The following is a 21,898-nucleotide window of genomic DNA, read 5'->3' as shown; positions in this document are numbered from 1 at the left end:
TTGAGTTCCTTTAGTAACACACTAAACATCAAGGGACAACTTATTTCCTGTTTAATCTACATACATACAGTAAACCATGCTTAAAAATGGAAAACTCTTCTCATAGTTTAACATTCACTGCAAGAGAAGAGGGCAGATTCCAAATCTTACAGGCAGTCCCTGCCATCTACATCAAGGGCCAAGGCCCTGTCATTCAACTTCCTTTGGCAACCTGTTAGGTATTAGGAAATGGCATTGTCCGAATGTCTTACATATTCTTCATAAGTTTCTGGTGCAGGTGGTGGAGGCAAAGGTATTCTCTGGATGCCTGCTGTCCGTGCTCTTGGTGCTGGAGCACCCCTCACAGTAGGTGGGGGTGGCACTCCTCGAGTCACAGTGGCACCTCTGGTGATGGCTCCTCTCACTGGTGTACCACGCACTAAAGCCCCCCGAGGTGGTCCAACACCTCGGCCCCTGCAAAAAAGAAAGTTTATTTTAAATGGAGATTTTTATAAATAGGCTACTTTCATGTTCAGATTTGTTTGCAAATTCTGGAGCTAGACAGATTTTACGATGCCTTAAATAGACTATTATCAAAACACAGAGGAATGGGGAGTTCCCTGGCAGTCCAGTGGTTAGTACTTGGCGATTTCACTGCCGTGGCAAGGGTTCAATCCCTGGTCAGGGAACTAAGATCCCACAAGCCACTCAGCGCAGCCAAAACAAAACAACACAGAGGAATGTGTAGGTGGGTAAAGGACCCATATTGTAAGGCTCCCCAGGTCCCATGGTGGACCTGTTAATATCTCATTAGTGGAGCGTCTGCCTTGGAGAGTCTGAACAGTCCATAAAGGTCAATCAGCAAAGGTAAAATTCTAAAGTCAAAGACCATTTAAAAATGCTAAAACTGTCCAAAAGTTAAAAAAGCTTTTTTTAAAAGCTTTAGTCCTGAAGTCCTAAAGCTTCAAGACTGTTGTACCTGATTATAGTCAAAGTGACGAAGATCTAGAACTCCACTTTTTTTTTTTTTTTGGCCGTGCCATGCAGCTTGCAGGATCTCAGTTTCCCGACCAAGTATTGAACCTGGATCACAGCAGTGAAAGCACCAAATCCTAACCACTAGACCACCAGGGAACTCCCTAGAACTCCACTCCTGATGCAACATACAAATCCTGAGACCCTTTCTAAGCTGGAGATAAGAGCACCAGTAAAACAGAGATGGTACCAGCAGTCAAATTCACATCCCATTTCTAGTTGTCTCCATTATTTATACCTGGGAACAGGTGGAGGAGGAGGTGCAGCTCCCCGGCCTCTCACCGGCACCCCACGTCCGCGAGAGGGCTCTGGTACTCCATTCAAGTAGGAGAGCTCTAGGAACTGCTCCTGGCAGATATCATCCATCATATCCTGTGGATAAAAGATAATGGGAAGGAGTGTTATTCTCTACCTTCTGCTGAGAAGTCACCTAGCCCATACGGGCCTTGGATGCTAAGAACAACTTTGAAAGCCCAGATGAAGTCTCAGGTCATTCATTCTCTGAAGTCAAATGGGACTCCACCTGTCACCTCTTTGAGGAAAGTCTTGATGGTAGACCCCTCATTATTCAGATGAAGTTCTTCATGATGTGGCCCCTGCCTAGCTCTCCAGATCACTTCCATCCTCTCCATGTATAACCTCCTTTCAAGCCATGCTGAACAACTTGCAGTTCAGAACATGGCATACTCTTAAACATCCATTCTAGCAAATAGTTTCCTCTTTCTAGAATAATAAAAACCACTACCATTAATTAAGTTCTATGGCTGGGTACCATATAATAAACTTTATATAGGGTTTTCAGTTTAATCTTCAAATTAACCCTGAAATAGGCAGATCTTCCCATTTTACATTTGGGAAAACAGATTCGGGAAGTATAAAGCAATCAGTCTAAGGACACAGAGCTAGTAAGTGGCAGATTCTACATGTAAATTCAGAATTACCTGTCTCCAGAATCTAGGCTTTGAATCATCAGACTATGTTATTGCCTTTTTTTGTCCACCTGAGGGACTCTAACTCTCACAAGATTTAATCTAAAATATTACCTCACCTCTTTTGAAAAACTTTCTCTTGATGCCAACCCTTCACTCCCTCCTCTTTTCCCACAGCACCATGTAATTTTCTCTAAGCACTTACCACATCACTTTAGAATTGTTTGTATGTCTTTCTCACTAGGTTGTGAGCTCTTCAAGAGCCATTTTTGTAACTTCAGACCCAAGCATAGTATTAGGCACCTACCAGATACTTAACAAATGTTTGGGATGAACAAGGAACCTGAGGCTCAGAAAAGTGATATAATAACTTGTCCAAGATGATGCAGATAAAGCTCCCAGTCCAGTGCTCTTCCTACTGTACCAGGTTCTAAGGGGAAAACGGAGGGCTCTGGTCATGGACGCAAAAACAGGCTCACTTTTTTTCTTCACAGGGGGGAAGAACTGAGCCAAATGCCATTTGCAAATCTTTTCACATATTTCCTGAAGAGAATCATTCAGTCTTAACTTCATGCATTTTTATATATTCCAGGTGTATACAGCTTTTAGAAGATTCTAGTCACCACAGAGATGCCCCCCTCCACCAACTCTTCACCTCCTCTTACTGTACACATTTCTGCTGGTTGAGATTCACATTGGAGAATCAAGGGACCAATGATGGGCCATTTGCTCATATTCCTCTAACTGCCACAGCAACACTGAGGAAACCCAGATCTCCCTGGCAGGCTTCTCTTTTGAAGATCCACTTACATGGAAGCCTTATAAGCCTAGCCCTTTTGAGAAGTATGCTGAGACTAATGATAAGGAGGAGATGGGCATTCTCCTGCAGTCCTTCAGAAAACGGATGGCTCAGGATGCTTCAACATATACCTCAAAGAGTAAAAAGCATATCCTCAAGGGAAAACTTACGAGCTCTGAGTTTTTCCTAGGATATTTTAAATTGGCTGTTTCATGTTGAACACTCTAATGATGATGAGATACTTAGAAGCAAAGCAGCTGCTGAGACATTTAAGACAGTGTTGGAATCCTTGGAGCTCAGCATTACAGGTACACATGCCCTATAAATTTTTGCTCTACCAATTCTCACATGCTGATACAGTTCCAACTCCCTCATTTTACATATACAAGAAAACCAGGAACTATATATCACCTCCTCTTAGTGATGAAGCTATGATGCTTACTCAATTCTAGCTGAATAGTACTCCAAATGCTTCTTAAGGTTCCAGATTCATACTTGGTTATTAAATATTCAACAGTAAGTAGTTTTCAGAGTAACTCTGAAAACTAACAGTTCTTGCCAAATGGCAAAAATTCATCATTTTCTACTTACTCAAAGAATGAAATCTCTGACCAGGTAATAATAAGCAAGACAGGTAACCTGGTCTGTTCCAATTCTTCCAAGGCCTTAGTTACATTCTGAAAGGAGCTGTACACCAATCTGTTTAATATTATCAACAGTTAAGCCTACAATCATCATGCCTCTTTCAAATCATCTCTACTTGAGTAAACTCCTCCAGGAGAGAAAGCCCTGAATGCACTCAGGTCGGAATTCAATCCATTAACACTGGAGGCTAGAGCCTTCTTGCTGTTATCATCTAGACTCTCTAGAGTCTAGAATAAAACCCCCCTAAGTGCAGGGGATTATGACCACCTTAGTCAAATCTCTGTTAACCAGATGTTAAAATGCCAGACACACTGTGGATCCAAATTATTGACAAGATACTAGTATACAACTAAAACCACATTAGACATGGAGTGGGAGAGTGGCCTTGGGGCACAGTGGTTTGAAAACCAGATACAAATAATGGACCACCTCAGAAAAATGAACATAAATGAAGAATTTGGTATATAATTTCAGGTTATACAGACACCTTGGATAAGAAACCCTGCCTTAGCAATAAGCACAAGATCCCAGTTTTCTCTTGCTCAAAAGATACAGGATATAGATTTCCTTACTGGTACTAGAAACTTCTTGACTTCCTCCATAGCATGGGCCATAAGAGCATAAGCCTCACACGGGGGTCCAAAAACTTCAATGAAGACATGCAGATCCATATTCAAGTGGGCATATTTGGGGTCTCCACCTTTGCGCAGCTCTTCCTCCTGTGGAAAGATGCACAAAAACATCGCATCACTTGGACTAGGGAGAAAATGACACCTTTACCTCTAGGCCAAAGAGACATTGAGAAATGACCCCAACACCTAAAAAGATAGGAAAGTGTAAGAAAAAAGCAAAACAAACTCTGGAGAATAGTAATTTACACAGTCTGCTAAACCTGCAATTAGTCTGCTGCTCTTCTGTTTTGAATCACTGGTGTATTCACTGGAGCTCTTATTAGAAGGTATAGAAAAGACAAACTTATTTCCAGTTTCCATTCAGATAACAGCTGTTTGCCAAGCATTCATCCATTCACTCATTTATTGCCAAGCATTTGCTTTTAAATCCCTGGTAGAGCTCTTAATTACCAGCTCTTCTTATCTGCTTATATGGTCTGGGAAGTTCTAGGGAAGGAAAAAAGTCAGGACAGAGAGAAGAAAATCTCATGTAAATCTCATTAGCTAGAATAACATACCTCAGCCCTAACTGTATTCATCTAGTGAGAAATGTGAGTGGACAAAAGAGGGTCTGAGAAAACATGTTTGTCTATTAGGCTGCATAAAAGGAGGCCTGGGGCTTCCCTGGTGGCACAGTGGTTGACAGTCCGCCTGCCGATGCAGGGGACATGGGTTCATGCCCCGGTCCGGGCAGATCCCACATGCCGCGGAGCGGCTTGGCCCGTGAGCCATGGCCGCTGAGCCTGCGTGTCCGGAGCCTGTGCTCCGCAACGGGAGAGGCCACAACAGTAAGATGCCCTAGAAGGCTAAGACTATTCTGTTTCGGTGGTAAGTTTCTCCATACTTACAAAGAGCATAAAGAGTATGGGGCTATGGCATGGAAAAAAAAAATAAGCATTAGGTTCTGTTGTTAGGATTACTCATGGTTCCTTTTGTAATATCTTCTTTTAGAAAGCCTCACATTCCAGCTGGCTATAAAACAAACCAGCCAACTAATCCTCAGACTCACCTGCACTCACAAGACTAGTGCTCTCACTTTTCCACATTACTGAAAAGGGAATGTGCTGCTCACATTTTAGTGTCTTTAGTCTCAGTAAGTTTCAGTACATCCAGCTCCCCTTCCAAGTTTTCATAGATAAGCTTACTAATGCCAAAGTTGCTACTGCTGTTTCCATTACTATGCAGTCAAAGTCAGAAAGAAAACAATTACCAGGGCACACCTAGGTTCTTCCAGCGTTGCCAAAGAAGTGAATTAACTGGTCTATAATCTCTTATATCCAATGCAAATTTAAGGGAATCACATTCTGTACATACGCAAGTGCTAACTTCCATAAGGAATCTATACTGGACTCTGGGCTACTGGAAGGCATTAGGGTGTTTTCTTGCCTCATTAATGTGAGCTTACCTTGGCCTTGTCTCTCATTGAGCCCTTTCCCAACACAGAGATCTTTGCACCAGTCTCTTCTTGCAGTCTTTTGATTGTATTCCCTTGTGGTCCAAGGATCTTCCCCACAAAATTGAACTGACAGAAAATAAAGACAGATTTCTAAACACATATGTTCCTATAAAATATTTTCACACGTATTATTTATCTTCAATAATCCTGTAAAATAGGTAGAGTATTACCACTCCCTTTTTACTGAAGTATTATACTGAGGCTGTACGGATAAAGTGATTAGCCTACGGTTATACAACTGGAAAGTGGCAGTTCTTAGACTTGAATTTCCTGATGTAGTTTGGCACTCTTTCCATAATATCACACTGCAACCCTTCATACTTTTACATAAATATTTTAAAGCCAGTTACTTCAGAACAGAACAGACATATGGTACCCTCTGGTAGTACTGGTTTGATAAACTAAATATAACTAGTTGCTTTCCAAAAAAAAAAACTTTGAAAAAAAAAATCTTTTTTTTTTTTGATAATAAAAAGATGATTATATTTCCGTCCTGGCTATAGCTATGCTATTAGGGACGGACTTGCATGTTTCAACTGCCAGATACATATATGGGACAGAACCTTCACCAGCTTAAGTTTCTGACACATCACAATCTCTGTAAGTCTTCTGCTACAGCCCACGCTACAAGACATACTACATACTCTCATACTACAAAGACAACTCAAAGTGAGGCACTCTTTCCCTTACCTTGGGATACTGCTTGACAGGTATCAGAACCCTCTCCTTCAGCTTCATGTTCTTGTGAGAAAATAAATCCAAGTAATTCTCCTCATCGTCCTTTTTTGAATCCCCTTTCTGAATCTTCTCAATTTCTGAATAGGACAAACAGAATTTCATTTAGTTTTTTCTTTTAAATAAAGGCAAAATTCTGAGTCTGCTCAGCTTAAAGCAATAACACAGAGTACTGTGTAATGAGAAAGTGCTAATTTCAAATGGAGACTGGGTGAAAGCACCAAAGCTAGATGAAGCTAACTAGGAAACCCAAAGCCTGCTTCTAATAAGAGCAGTCTGCTCTTCCACTTCTAGTGGAAACCTCTACAGAGACATTCAAATGTTCTTAACACAAAATGGATTTAGCAGTGAATTGGGGAAAAGGGGATAAACGAACTAAAAATATTAAAATCTGCATCAAGAAAAAAGTACAAAGTCATATCTTAATGAAGAGACAAAGTCAATAATTTAAATACACAACGGAGAGTCCCATTAAAATTCTGTAACAGTAGTGCTTTGGATAGTAGTAATCCTTAAGAGTCTGAAAGATCTGGTTTTTACTCTGCCACTCACCAGTTGTGTGAGCTCTAAAAAATTTTTTAATTGCTCTGAATTTTGGTTTCCTCATTGTAAAATGGAGGCAATATCTACCTCATGAGGTTACTATAAAGACAGAATAAAATAACATATGTAACATGCTAATTAAAGCCCATTTCCTTCTTTCTTTTTTTTTTTTCCTTTTGGCAGGTGGGATCTTAGTTCCCCGACCAGCAATCAAATCCGAGCCCCCTGCAGTGGAAGTGTGGAATCTTAACCATGGGATCGCCAGGGAAGTCCCAAAAGCCCATTCCTCAGGAAGTGTTTTAATATATACTGAACACTATCTAGCCCAAATTCACTCAGTGTCCTAAAGGAAAAAATGCACCAAGATAATTTCAATTCATGGGTTAAGACAGTTTCATCAGCTAGAACCTTAGCAACCAAAAAGATTTTCTATCATTAGGGAACTTCATTCACCCATCCATCCATTCATTCAGTGACTGCAAGTGTTTGAGTGCTTCCTATGGAGAGGCACATGAAGGGACAGATACAGGTATGATCACTAACCACTATGGAAGACTTACTAAGAGCCAGGCACCTTGTCCTGTAAAGTATATGAGAAACAACAGAACAAGTCAAACATGGTCCCAATCTCCACTATGTTTATATACTAGAGTTCCCAGTCTATGAAGTCAGCAATGAAGTATAGTTAAATGCTACAACAGGATGTTTTGGGGGCCGAGTATGGAGGCAATGAAGAGCAGCAACTAAAAGGTTATATACTATGGTCCACTGAGAACAACAACAACCAAAAAAATTATACTCCCTAAAATTAGTGGAACATTCTAACTAACACAGAATGTTCTCCTTATATAACATTTCCAGTGTTTCTTCTATAATTTTAAGGCAAGTGTTCTCAAACTTCATTGAATCACCTGGAGGGTTTGTAAAACTAGACTGCTGGGCTCCAATCCCACTCTGGGATTGTGTTAGGAGTTTGCATTTGTAACAAGTTAGCAGGTGATGCTGATATTGCTGCTCTAGGGATCACACTTTGAAAACTACCAGTTCTGTATAAAGACATACGACTTCAAACACATACTGCAAATCTAAACCTTTAACAATTAAAAAAAAATAACTGTTTAGACTAAGTCCAGCTGTAAAGTACACGGATGAAGGAAAGTTACTGACACTGACAGACTACAGAGTTCAGAATTTCAAACTGAAGGCTTCTGTTTATTAAAAAGCCTAATTTCAGATGTTACACTCTTATAAGAACGGTAAATGACAGTGCTCTTTGCACTCCTATTTTTCATTGCTTGGAATAGAAAACAAATTTAACCTTACAATCAACAGACTAAATGCTTCTTCATTCAACACCTATTTGTTTACTGTTTCACTGGTAGTGTATCCTGACCCCACCCCTTCCCACTTACTGCTAATATTAACTTTTTGTAGTCTCTAGTTTTGAGCCTACCACCTCTGAACACACCTCTTGAGTTTCTGGGCTGGGAAACTGGGCACTCAATCTTCCAAAGTCCACAGGAACAAAGATGCCACATTTCTAATCTGAAAACATCACTGAGGAGCTTCTAAATATGTGGAACAAATTACATGCTTCATTCATCTTAACTATGTCTCTCCGTGTGTCCTAATTGCTGCCATCTAGTTAGGCCCTTCAGCTGTACTTTATACCACTTTCCAGAAACTTTAATTGGTTAGAACAAGAAGATAAGACTCAAAGTCTGTTAATCTGTACTCCCATAGGAAGCAGGGATGCAAAAATTGAACCCAGTAGAAAGGTTTGTTTAATATCAATGTAATGTGCCCCGTGAATTTAAGACCTTTCTATAACATGGATCCTTCTGCTATATTTTGAACTAGGCAGATCTTTAATTAGGATCCCCTTGTCCACTTACCTCACAATTTAAAAAATAACGTTAAAGCATTTTCAGAGAATTCAGAGAACAATGATTTAAGTAAAACAGAACTGAAAAGATAAAACAATCAGGGGGTTAGCCTAGAAAGCAAAAGAAGCAGCAGCAACTTGAGCCTTCAAGAAGGGTGGTCTTCCATGTTTGGAAGGGGAAGGACCAAATATTTATTAAATGCCTACAATGTATCATACTCTATACACATATTACCTCATTTATCCTAAAAAGTAACTCAGTGAAGTAGCTGGTACTATCCCCATTTTATAACTGAGGAAACAAAATCAGAGAAGTTAAATCTCTAAGTCACAAAGCTGTTAAAGTAGTAAGAGAGTAAGGATTAAAACCCAGGCTTTCTCTAACTTCAAACCTCATGCTTTTATTATTGCCTTTCAGTGAGGAGTTGTGGGGGGCACTTTAAGCAAAAAAGAGCTGATTCTGTGAAGTTTTGGGAAGTACTGCTTATACCCCCAGACACTGTCATGCAGCTAAAGACAACAAGAGGGCTCTGCGTGTGCCTCAGATGTTCAGCTGCCTGATCTTTCTTTTCTTTTTCAATTCTTTTTTTTTTCTCCGTTTTTCTTTTTCAATTTCTCTTCTTGGCCTCACTTCTTGTGGAGGGCAAAGGAGCAGGCTGTAATGGGAAGAAAATAAAATCAAAGAGAAGCTTCCTAAAAATGCCTCACCCTCAGGCAAAAGTACTTTCTAGACAATCTTCTGAAATTGACTCCTTTACTTTTTTTTTTAATTTGTTTACTTTCGGCTGTGTTGGGTCTTCGTTTCTGTGCGAGGGCTTTCTCTGGTTGTGGCAAGTGGGGGCCACTCTTCATCGCGGTGCACAGGCCTCTCACTATCGCGGCCTCTCTTGTTGCGGAGCACAGGCTCCAGACGCGCAGGCTCAGTAGTTGTGGCTCACGGGCCTAGTTGCTCCGCGGCATGTGGGATCTTTCCAGACCAGGGCTCGAACCCGTGTCCCCTGCATTAGCAGGCAGATTCTCAACCACTGCGCCACCAGGGAAGCCCTGAAACTGACTCCTTTAAAAGATCTTTGCTTGGGCCTCTGGAGACCCTGGGTATCCCAAGAGTCAAAGAAAGAAACGCTAAGGTGTAAACAACACACAGAGAGGTGACCCATTTGCTTCAAAGTTAGATGCTGACAATAATCATATCTTACCGAGTGCCTTTTATGTGTCAGGAATTTTGTATTTATTGTTTCCCTTTGTCTTTATAACCAGGATTATCCCCACTTAACTAGTGAAGAAATCTTGTCCAAGATCACAAAATTAGTGACAGAGCAGCTATTTAAACCCAGGTTATTCCTTACGTCAGTCAGAGCAAATTCAACAAATCTCGTGGCTTTTCTTCTACTCTTTTACTATAACTTAATCTTTCCTTTTTTTGGTAGGTGTTATCACAACCAGACTGTTAGCTCCAAAGGATGAGAACTGTTTCTTAAATGTATGACTGAGAGGAAAGAACCTGAGTTTTGAAGCTAAACAGAACTGGGTTTGACTCCCAGCTCTGCTACATGCTTGCTGTGTGACCTTGGGCAAGTCATTAAACCCCATTTAGTCTTCCTTCTTACTTTTAAAAAGGATTTTTTTTTAATGGATGAAAGATTTAAGGAACACAAAACTGTTAATACAAGAGAAGTTTGAAAAAAATTATATACAGATTTTATCAACTGGACTGGCTTAACTAAAAATGGCTATCATGTACATTCCATTAACTGAACATGTGATAAGGAGCAAGACAAGCAAGATTTTCTGACTAAGACATCCAGAGATAGTGCTTCTAGGAGGGCAAGATTCATAGGATATCTGCTCCAAAAGGTCAGGTGTCATGCCCTCCTCCAGACTATCAATGTATTTGGTTCATACATCTAACGACAGCACACCTTCCCCTGCTATGAACAATTTCTGGACCCTTGCCATTATTAAACTAACTGCAATTTATAGTACAGTGTCTACTAGACAACAGGCATCTATGAACATTTACCAAATTAAAGAAATGTACCATTAACATCCCCTAACTTCCCTTAACGACTCATATAACTTCATCATTCCCAAATTTATAGTTCTTTGCCCTGTATCTTTTCTGTTGGTAAATCCTTTTGGAATCACAAATCCAGTAAGTTCATTAATTTTGTATAAAACCACTCCATTTTTTTCATTTTTCAAATTATTTATTATTTAAAGCAAGAGCACCGAGTTATAGGTTCTTAATCTGGTTTGGGGTCATGAGCCCCTACAGACTAGCTCCCCAGAAAAAGATACCAACACAGTATTTCACACACAGTGTTGACTAAGGGTGGGTACTGGCTCAAAAAAAATCCCTCAAAGCCAGAGTTAAGAGCACTCTAAGGGGCTCAATTCCCACATTCCAGGATAGCGGCAAACTCTATTATGGCATATCGACCATAGTCTCACAAATCTCTTAGGGTACAACTTAAGAGTTTAAGCCTTTTTTTCTCTTAAAAACAAAACAAAACAACAAACCACTTTATTTTGAGATAACTGTAGATTTATATGCAGTTGTCAGAAATATGAGATCTCGTATATGCTTCACCCACTATTCTCCATAAAATTTTGCATATCTATAATATCATAACCAGAAAATTCACATTAATACAATCTTACTGACTTTACTCAGATCTCACCAGTTTTGCATGTACTTATGTGTGTGTGTATGTTTGCTTAGTTCTATGCAATTTAATCATGTGACCACCACCACAGTCTCAGTACAGAACAGTTCCACCACAAAGATCCCTCATGCTACCCTTTTATAGCCACAGTCACCTCCTTTCCTCTCTCCCCAACATTGGCAACCACTAATGTTCTCCATCTCTATTATTTTATCTTTTCAAGAATGTTAAACTAATGGAATTGTACAGTGTGTAACCTTTTGAGATTGGGTTTTTCATTCAGCATAATTCTCTTGAGGGAATTCCCTGGAGGTCCAGTGGTTAGGACCTGGCACTTTCACTGCCAGGGCCCAGGTTCAATCCCTGGTCAGGGAACTAAGATCCTGAAAGCCGTGCGGCCTGACCAAAAAAAAGTCTCTTGAGATCCATCCAAGTTGTTGCATTTATCAATAGTTCGTTTCTTTTTCTTGTTGAGTAGTATTCCATGGTATAGATGTACCACAGCTAAACTATTCATCAATTGGAGACATACGGGTTATTTCCAGTTTTTTGGCTATTATGAATAAAGCTGCTATGAACATTCACGTACAGGTTTCATATGAACATAAGTTTTAATTTTTCTGGGATAAATGCCCAAGAGTACAACTGCTGAGTCGTATGGTAAACACATGTTTAGTTTTGTTAAAAACTGCTCTATCACAGACCTATGCATGCTAACGATATTTTACTTCATTTTGCTAGTATTATGTTCCATAAAAACAGTATTGTAGGGCTTCCCTGGTGGCACAGTGGTTAAGAATCCGCCTGCCAATGCAGGGGACATGGGTTCAAGCCCTGGTCCAGGAAGATCCCACATGCCATGGAGCAACTAAGCCCGTGTGCCACAACTACTGAGCCTGCATGCCTAGAGTCCATGCTCTGCAACAAGAGAAGCCACCACAATGAGAAGCCTGTGCACTGCAATTAAGAGGGGCCCCCACTCGCCGCAACTAGAGAAAGCCCACGTGCAGCCACAAAGACCCAACACAGCCAAAAATAAATAAACTAAAATTAAAAAAATTAAAGAAATAAACAGTATTGTACCATAGGTATGTAGCCTTATGGGATTGACTTTTTCACCTAACATTAGATTTCCAAGATTTCTCCATCTTGTGGCATTCAGCTATAGTTTTCATTTTCACTGCTGTATTAAGTATTTTATTTTGAGAATCTCACAGTATCCAATCAATGGTGAAACAAAGTGCACTATTTTATGAGTGAGACATTCACGGGCAAAAGTTTCTTTGAGTATATTCCTAGGAATAACCTTGCTCAATTTAAAGAATTTGAATGTTCAGCTTTCAAAGGAAATGCCAAACTGTTATCCAAAGTGGTTGTACCAATTCACACTTCTACCAGCACTGTTCCTTCTAATCCACATCCCCTCAAGCACTAAGTCTTGTTTGACTTCATTTCTGTCAATGTAGCAGGTTTTCATTATTTTCCTGTCTCCAAAATTTTTTTTCCATTTATCTTCATTTACTTTTAGCTACTTAAAAATTTTATTGAAGTATAGTACATTTACAAAGTTGTGTTTAATTTCTGCTGTATAGCAAAGTGACTCAGTTATACACATATATATTCTTTTTCATATTCTTTTCCATTATGGCTTATCACAGGATATTGAATATAGTTCCCAGTGCTATACAGTACAACCCCTTGTTGTCTCTCTCTTTTAGCTACTTTATATTCAATATGTCAAGTTGAAAAAAATAAATCCAGTTTGGAATTAGTTTGAAAAATGCAAAAAACCAACATGTTAATTTAAAAGTTGTCATCTTTATAAGACTAGTTCCTCCTCCCACCAGGACATGGCATATTTCTTTTTATTCACATCTTCGCTTACCACTTTCAATAAAATTTTAAGTCGACAATATGTGATCACAATATTCCTCATCTGTAATATAGAGATAAAAATTCTTCCTGCGTCATAGAATGGCCATGAAGATGGAATTAATGAGTACCACAGGTCATGGCACATGTTATATGCTCTACAAAGGTTACAGATTGTTATTGTTTGTTATGAATATTCACATACATTTTGAATTGATTTTTATTGCCTATCCCAAAGTTTTTGCTATTCTAAAAAATGAGATCATTTTGTCAATTCTTTTCTAATTGGCTACTGCTTCTATATCAGAAAGCTACTGATTTATACATCTTTACCTTGTAATCAGCCACATCACTCACCATTTTCCTAGGTAAACAACCATGAAGTTGTTGCAAATAATGATAAATTCTGCCTCTTTCTTTCCTAATATTTATACTTATACCTACACAGTCATCCCTTGGTGTCCCAGGACCAAACTCCCATACCAAGATCCAAGGATGTTCAAGTCCCTTATATAAAATGACATAGTACTTGCATATAACCTACGCACATCCTCTTGTATACTTTAAATCATCTCTAGATTACTTATAATGTCTAATACAATGTAAATGCTATGTAAATAGTTGTAAATACAATGTAAACCAGCGCAAAGCCGATTCAAGTTTTGCTTTTAGGAAATTGTGGAATCCCTCCCACCCCCGAGTATTTCTGATTCATTGTTGGTTGAATCCACATATATGGAGAACCCGTGGATATGAAGAGCCATACTTGGTCTATAGTTCCTTTGCAATTCCACTTTCTGGTTTTAATAGGTCTTGCTAGCTCTGTAGAATGAAATGGGGACATCTAGGTGTATTTCCATAGTATACTGTAAATAAAATAAAGAAATATACTATTTTGAAATTTCAATAGATTTTTGTCTGGAAATATTCTGCACTGAGGGGTTTTTTTTTGGCTGCTCCACTGCGTGCGGGATCTTAGCCTTGACCAGGGATCGAACCCATGCCCCTTGCAGTGGAAACATGGAGTCTTAACCACTGGACTGCCAGGGAAGTCCCTGCACTGAATGCTTTTGGAAGATGAATTTCTGCATATCTTTTCAAGATCATCTGGGGATTGTTAATCTACTGAAAATGTTTACTTATTCCTGAGTCATTTACACTAACTTGTATTTTCCTAGTTACAAAAAGTAGAAAAAGAACACTGATATACATAAAAACATCTTATGTTTATTATGTAAATATTTAACACAAATAATATGATAAATTATTTTTGTTTCAGAAAACAAGCATGGGTACCCTGAGAGTCTTTGTATGTCTGCAAACGCATTTAATTGTCATCGTGGTTGAAGATCAATTTGGCTAATATAGAAATCTATATTCAAAATCGAAATCCCTCAGAATTGCGTTATTTTTCCATCATGCGACGAGGATGAATATTCATTTATCAAATATTTAGTAAGAGGCCACTCTGTGCAGCACTCTTAAAGGAACAGAAGATACAGCCATGAACAAAGCAGACAAAAGATCCCTGCCCTGGTAGAGCTGACATTCTAGTCATAAAGAAGCAGCAGCCAACAAGCAAACACATTAACTACAACGTATGGTGCATCAGATGCTAAGTGAAAAATAATATAAAGCTGGGAAAAGGTACAGGAAGGGCTATGTGGCTGGTAAAGAAGAGTGGTCTGGGTCTTGTAGCACCTCTTGGGAAACAGGCAGAGTTGCCTGGAGGAGTCACAGTCCTCAGTGCTAGGCTCTGCTCTCCTAGCAGAGGGTTTCCCCCTCCTTTGTCTTGCCCTGTGATCTTCACTGCCCTGTTGGCTAGGACTTTGATGTGTTCAGAAAATCTGATGAAACAGATTTTCTTTTAATATTTTAGCACAAAATTTATTTTTATTTTTTTGAGTACAATTTGTTGCAGGTACTATAGTGAGGGGTGGGGTGGGGGGGTGAGCAAAGAGGGTTAGGTGTGAGGATCCAGACTCAGACTGACTTCAAATTCTCCATATGCTGCTTACTAATTTTGTTACCTTAGGCAAATGATTTAATCTGTTTGCCTTGGTTTCCTCATGTGTAGAAGTAAGAGTAATAAGAGTAACTTCCTCATAGTATTGTTATGAAGACTAAACATTTGATGTAAAGTGCTCAGGCCAGTGTCCAGCATCCAGCATAGTGTTAGCTGTGTTTTTCTTACCTGTATCCTTATCAGAGCTTAAATACTACTATTCCGTCTTCTCAATCTCACTTTCTCACAATTGGTTGACTTTACTACGACCACTTTTCCAGATCATTCAAAAATATCTTAAAATAAATCAACTGTATTTCAATTTAAAAAAAAAATCTTCAAAGCCAGGTCCAACATATATCAAGACTTATCCATGCTAAGAAATATTCACATATCCCAAGTTAGTTTTCTCAATGAGCCAGCATTACCTCAATCCCATTTCTCCAATTAAAATTCAATTTGGTTAAAGGAAAAAGACATCAAAAAAGCCCAAGTTTAGAAGATGTGGCACATATATACAATGGAATATTACTCAGTCATAAAAAGAAATGAAATTGAGTTATATGTAGTGAGGTGGATGGACCTAGAATCTGTCATACAGAATGAAATAGGTCAGAAAAACAAATATCGTATGCTAACACATATACATGGAATCTAAAAAAAAAATTGGTCCTGAAGAACCTAGGGGCAGGACAGGAATAAAGACGCAGACGTACACATAGACAGTGGACTTAAGGACACGGGGAGGGGGAAGGGTAAGCTAGGACAACATGAGAGGGCGGCATTGACATATATACACTATCAAATGTAAAACAGATAGCTAGTGGGAAGCAGCCGAATAGCACAGGGAAATCAGCTCGGTGCTTTGTGACCACCTAGAGGGGTGGGATAGGGAGGGTGGGAGGGAGACGCAAGAGGGAGGGGACATGGGGATATAGGTATATGTACAGCTGATTCACTTTGTTATACAGCAGCAACTAACACAACAATGTAAAGCAATTACACTCCAATAAAGATGTTAAATAATAAAATAAAAGGTGTTAAGAGTGGGGGGAAAAAAAGCACCCAAGTTTAAAAAATGTAAGAAGGGTGAAAATCGGAAGTAACTTTTAAGGATCAATAGTTTTTGATGGCTATCCTAAGAAACCTTCTTTTTTTTTTTTTTTTTTTTTTAAGAAACCTTCTTTTACTAAAAAGACGAGCACCATACTGGACACTTGATGTGCTCAGAAAGGCAAAAAAAGCTTGCATTTTCATACCTTACTCAGTACCACGAATTTACAACTAGGAGAAAACTGGTGACATGTTATTATCTAATGATTACAGGTCAAAGGGAACCGTGCTGGTGCTTTTTACACAACATTTAATCCTCACAACTCACCATCCCACTTTACAGATGAAGTTACTGAGGTTCAGAAAGTTTCCCGGGAGTAGGTGACTAGTCAAGAGTTAGAATTTCAAACCCAAGCCAACACCTTAAAGTTCTAAAGTTCGTTATTTTATTCTCATTTAAGATGGACTGATTAAAGACAGGAGGAAATAAAAATAAGACCCAGTCAACCTATACCATTTAGTCTGACGTTCCTGAATCTGCATGTACTTGCTTTCAAACACCTGGTGTTTGCTATATGCAAGACAATATGAAAAATATAAAGATTTAAAAGCATTCCTTGGGGCTTCCCTGGTTGCGCGGTGGTTAAGAGTCTGCCTGCCGATGCAGGGGACACGGGTTCGTGCCCCGGTCCAGGAAGATCCCACATACCGCGGAGCGGCTGGGCCCATGAGCCATGGCCGCTGAGCCTGCGCGTCCGGAGCCTGTGCTCCGCAACGGGAGAGGCCACAACAGTGAGAGGCCCGCGTACCGCAAGACAAACAAACAAACAAACAGAAAGCATTCCTTGCCCTCAAAGAGCTTGCCAGAAGAACACAATGAACAGTAATGTTTCAAACAATCTGACTGTGTTATAGAACAGCAAAGCACAGAGTTGAAAATGTAAGCAGTTTATCTAAATGTTCTTATTCTTGACCACCTCAGGCTTTGTTTACTGTGTTTAAAAGTAAAGACCTCTAACCAACGGTGGGAGACAGAGAACAAAGGGAGGGAAATGATATTTTCATAACGGACGTGTCCATTATATCAACCCTGCCAAAGAGTCCAACTACTCATTCAGTGTTGGAATGCTGTGAATTTTTATTTGCTTAATAAAATTTAGGTATCATAAGATACACTTATTAAAACGTTTTAACTAGAAGGGAGAGCAAAACAGACGGCTTGAGGGAGAAATCAAGGCGACTAGGTGATGGCCAGTTTTGAGCAAAAAAGGAGCGCTAGTGTACACACAGAGAACAAAGACTACTATTCCTAATCTATTTCAGGACTGAAGCAAAAAAAGGGGGGGAGACCATGCAACTTCTTTCAATTTTTTCCCATCTTACTGGGAATGTCATGGAAACCATCCTGAATCTCCCTGTATCACCCCCTTTCACTGTCTCTAGGTTTGTTTTTCCCTTCTCCAATGACGAGCACGCGTTGTAAAATAAAGGGATCCAACCGTCTGGCTCTACAGCAATTGACCATCTTATCGGCCGAAGTCGGCAATCTGATTCGGAAAACCTCAAGCTCCGATTCCCACAGGTTGCTCCTGCCTCCGAGCAACTCAAGCTCCAGTTACCGCGAAGTCCGACCCGGCCCCGGCGGCCGCGGCGCGCTGGACAGGGCACCCCAGCCTCACCCCATCTCACCTCGGCCCTCCCTCCCTCCCTCCCAGCTCAGGCTGCCTTCACCTCCTACACCCTCAGTTGAGGCGCCGACCGCCACCCGCGATCAAAAAGCTTCCCCTTTCGGGAAAGCGGGAGATGAAGGTTCATTTCTGGAAGAATCTGAGCACTCGGAGCGCGGGGCAGCTGCAAGAGGTGGGAGGGGGAAGGGTCGGCAAGGGGGCGGGGAGCGCGGCACTATCCATCAAAATCTTTGCGCTAAGAGATCGCCAAGTCCCCTTCGGGCCTCCACTGCAGCCTAGGAATTCTCCCTCGCACCCTGGACCGGAATGGGAGTTGTAGAATCTAGGGTCCCGAAGACGAGGACGAGATAAGGGGAGTCCTCGACTGCCTGGGTCCCCAGGGGGCGGTAAGGGAGAGGAACAAAGCCGCTACCACCCATGACCCCGGGTGGCCGGGCGACCCACAGGGACCCCGGAGGCGCCCTTACCTGCTGTCAGCAACTGCATGGCGTGAGTGAAGGACGGGTCGAGCGAGTCCTTCTCGGCCATGAGTTCGGGCAGGTACTTGTTCTCCGGCTCCATCTTGACCGAGGCAGTGGCTGAGGGGGGCAGCAGCGGGGTCGGCGCTGGACCGCCCACAGTCGCGTCGGGACCCGTGGCCGAGGGCGGCAGCAGCGGCGGCGGCTGCGTGGCGGGCGAGGCCCGGGCGCCCCCCCGGGACCCCCCTCCGCCTCCCCGGGACCGGTGAGGCAGCGGCGGCTGCCGAGACGGCGCCTGACGCACCGAGGGGTGGGCACCTGAGGGGTCCATGGAGCCGCTGCGGCCTGAGGACCGACTCATGCGCGCGGCGGGGTCGTCCCGGCGCTGCATTGTGGAGAATATGCGATCGAGGGATCGAGGAAGCGACGCGGCAGCGGCAGAGGCCCGAGCGACGGTTGGCGAAGGTGGGAGAGCGGGAGCGACGGCGACCGAAGCCGACCCGAGCGACCCAGCGAAAGAGAGCACCGGAAATGAGGCGGCGCGCGTGCGCAGCCAGTACCGGCACCGCCCTTGGGTTTCTCCGCGGAGAACAAAGTCCCTGGTCGGGCCACGGCGCCTGCGCACCGCCGCGGAGCCCGAAGAAGTCGCCTCCCCGCTCCCCTTTTTCCTCCGAGCCCGCCAGGCCGGAGCCTTGTGCGCGTGCGCGGGTGTCCGCGGGCTCCGTTAGTTTCTTTCCCTCGTGACTCGGCGCTAGAGGAACACGTGTCTCCTCCCACTTATGGCCGAGAGCGCGGAGGGGGCGGGGGCTGTGGAATGTCTTTGTCTGCGCGCGGGCCCGCGGCTTGTGGGGCGGGAGACCTGATGCTCGCGGGGCCACGCCTCCTCCAACGGCTGAGCTGTGGAACTCAATGGGGTGGGGGAGGGGAGAGGGGTCACTGAAGTATGGAAATGAAAGAAGACCCGCCTGGGGGACGCGGGAGAGGAAGGAGAGAGAATTGGGGCTGTTTGGGCAGAAAGAGAGGAGGGAGAGATTAGCGTGGAGAAGGGAAGACTAAAGGAGAGTCTGACTCAGAGTTGAGGGGTGGGGAAGGGAAGCTTAGAGGGGGACATTGAGGAAGGACGGGTCAATGGAAAGGCTGAAGGCTATTGGAGGAGTTAAACTAAGAGGGAGGGTTCAGATCGGAGACCTGATATCTAGCCAGGAAAAGGGCCCCAGACCAAAGCAGGGAATCCAAGGAGTACGTATCCCATGGTTTCCAATATAGTAGGTTCTTAAACGTTAGCCTTTGTTGATCAGAGGAGTCGTCTTAAAGGGCGAAGCATTTTAGCTCTCTACACATAGTACTGCTTTCTGCAGACGTGTTTCTTCCACAAAAACATGGGGTAGAGGCCAGCTGCGTAATCCTTAGGGTGGCGCCTTCTACGGATGTGAGTGCTAAGCCTCCTGCCCTTCACGATGAATAAATCATTCCACACTTGCTCAAAGAGACAGACCGTTACCGCTGCTCTCAAGGCCGAGGTATTATAGTGGACAGTCTCCCACAGCGTTCTCCTCATCCTGGGGTGCTATATGCAAATGAAAGCTACGTCTTTACTTTCCCATAAACTCTCAAACACCTGGTACCTTCTCTAACCCTTTCCTTCCCTCCACAGATTTTTGCTTCCCTCATTGAAAGCACTCGTTCCCATCCCTTCTCCTGGATCAGTTCCCCTAATAAGCCCACACTTTTCAAAAGCATTTCTGGAAATTGTCTTCTTGGTGCCTGGGAACTGCTGATATTTAGATCTGAAACTTAGAAGCCTTCAGCTAGGGAACATTAGGGGCTGGCTACCTTCTTGGGGGTAGGGAGACAAATCACCAGCAGAAATGAGAACAAAACACAAATCCCTCCGTAAATTATCACATATATGTTATACATATTTATCTCCAGTGTCTAGGGCAGTACTTTACTTTGAGGTCACATAGGTAGTTTACAGTCAAGTAGGAGGGGGAAAAAAAAGAATGGTTTTGAATAATTGTAATGAAGAATGTAAAGTGACAGGTGTCCAAAGATAAATTAGGTGGGATTGGAGTTCAAAGTGGAAGATAGATTTCGGCCAGGAGAGAATGAGTTCCAGGCAAAGGGAAGTATGAATAAATGAGCAGAGATGAGAATGTCACAAATAGTTTAAGAACTGGGAGTAATCCAGTTGTGGACTGTGAAGAAATAGGTGAGTTGAGAGAGCAAATGCCTGGAGGAGGGGAAAGGGGATGAGGAGGGTTTATAGCTCCCTTGCAACACATTTCTGCTGCTGTCCTTGAAACTCCTGCTTGGGTGGTGGTGTTACAAATGGCTGAAGTGTCCTTGCTCTGTAATGAGATGCCTAGATGTAGGTACCTTGAGCTGAGGCTAATAAAACTTTGATAAAGAAGTGTCTGAAAAGGCATTGGGTAGTGGTATCTGTGGGTTTCTAGACTAGACTCAACATTCTTTCCAGGAGGCTGCCAAACCTTTACGTACTTTGTCTAAAGGTGGGGTTGAGGCGAAGTTTGAGCTCTTCTTCCTAGTGAGACACACAAAAGGTAATCTCTGAGGTGATGGGTTGTGAGGCTGCAGTGTAGTTACCAAGTAGGTGAAGCAACAGCCTTCTGTTTGGGGGAGGGGGGCCTTCCCTGGAGTCAGGGGAGAGTAATTCCTGTCCTGAAAGCCTAGAGGTCTGGATTTCATTTTGTGTTGACCATGATATGCTGCCTCAGGTTCACCTGAAGGTACTAACAGCATGGCCTTGTGAAAAAACTGATTTTGGGGTGAGGCAGACAAATTCATAAGCCAGCGACGCCTTGTCCTCACTGTGTGTCATTAGGAGAACTACAGCCTGTCTGAGCCTTCGTTCCCTCCTATATAAAGTGGAGATAATGACATCTACCTTGCAGAATTGTTGTGAACATTAACAAATAGCAGTGTAAACCTCCTGGACTTATAAGCAGAATAATAATAACTATTATTCCACTTAGTGCCTAATGAAGATTTTTGGGTGTTTCATGTTAGCTGTGGATCTGAAAGGCCTGTTCTCTAATCTGTCTCGTTTTCACTGACTATAGCTAGACTTTGTTTGGGGGTGGGGGAGGGAGAAGTTCCTTCTACCCTATTTTCTCCCTTAATTGAGTTACTGTGGTGTAGGATGCAGGAGCAATTGAGAGCATTGTGATTCAGATGGAGTTAGGTCCAAATCGGGCTCTTCCTCTTACCTGCTGGATAATTGAGCACATTACTCAAACTTGCTCAGCCTCTGCTTTCTCCTGCTTGATAAAAAAGGGGTCATAACAATCCTACCTTTGGGCTGATAGAATTAAAAGTGATAGTATCTGTAAAGCACTCAGCACAGGAGCTGACAGTTAGTAGGTGCTTGATAAGTGATAGCGGCCATTGTTATTACTACACACTTTATTGAGTACCTTATTGCATACTTTCACTTTCATGTGAGTCCCTAACTGAGG

The 21,898-nt window shown here is 42.2% G+C and overlaps 1 protein-coding gene across 3 annotated transcripts in view; it reads right to left on the bottom strand.

Annotated features, from left to right (window-relative positions):
- KHDRBS1 (KH RNA binding domain containing, signal transduction associated 1) overlaps positions 1 to 19,079 on the bottom strand; it is a 40,905-nt gene extending 21,826 nt beyond the window's left edge. For 2 of the 3 annotated variants that reach the window (XR_013827103.1, XR_013827104.1), the window contains exons 1-6: positions 18,429 to 18,934; positions 6,205 to 6,329; positions 5,464 to 5,580; positions 3,960 to 4,106; positions 1,253 to 1,386; positions 252 to 453 (exon numbers count right to left, since the gene is read on the bottom strand). Coding sequence is in view for 1 of the 3 variants with exons in the window: in XM_079913152.1 (XP_079769278.1) it covers positions 252 to 453; positions 1,253 to 1,386; positions 3,960 to 4,106; positions 5,464 to 5,580; positions 6,205 to 6,329; positions 18,429 to 18,810 (1,107 nt within the window). In the remaining 2 variants the exon portion in view is untranslated. Of the gene's footprint in view, positions 1 to 251; positions 454 to 1,252; positions 1,387 to 3,959; positions 4,107 to 5,463; positions 5,581 to 6,204; positions 6,330 to 18,428 lie in introns of all 3 variants that reach the window. The other variant, XM_079913152.1, reaches the window with a different exon arrangement.
- Between the last annotated feature and the right edge of the window lie 2,819 nt (positions 19,080 to 21,898).

Source organism: Stenella coeruleoalba (genome assembly GCF_951394435.1).
Source record: "Stenella coeruleoalba genome assembly, chromosome: 1".
NCBI classification, from domain to species: Eukaryota; Metazoa; Chordata; class Mammalia; order Artiodactyla; family Delphinidae; genus Stenella; species Stenella coeruleoalba.
The sequence above is the reverse complement of the archived record's forward strand: the minus strand, read 5'-3'. Positions and strand labels throughout refer to the sequence as shown.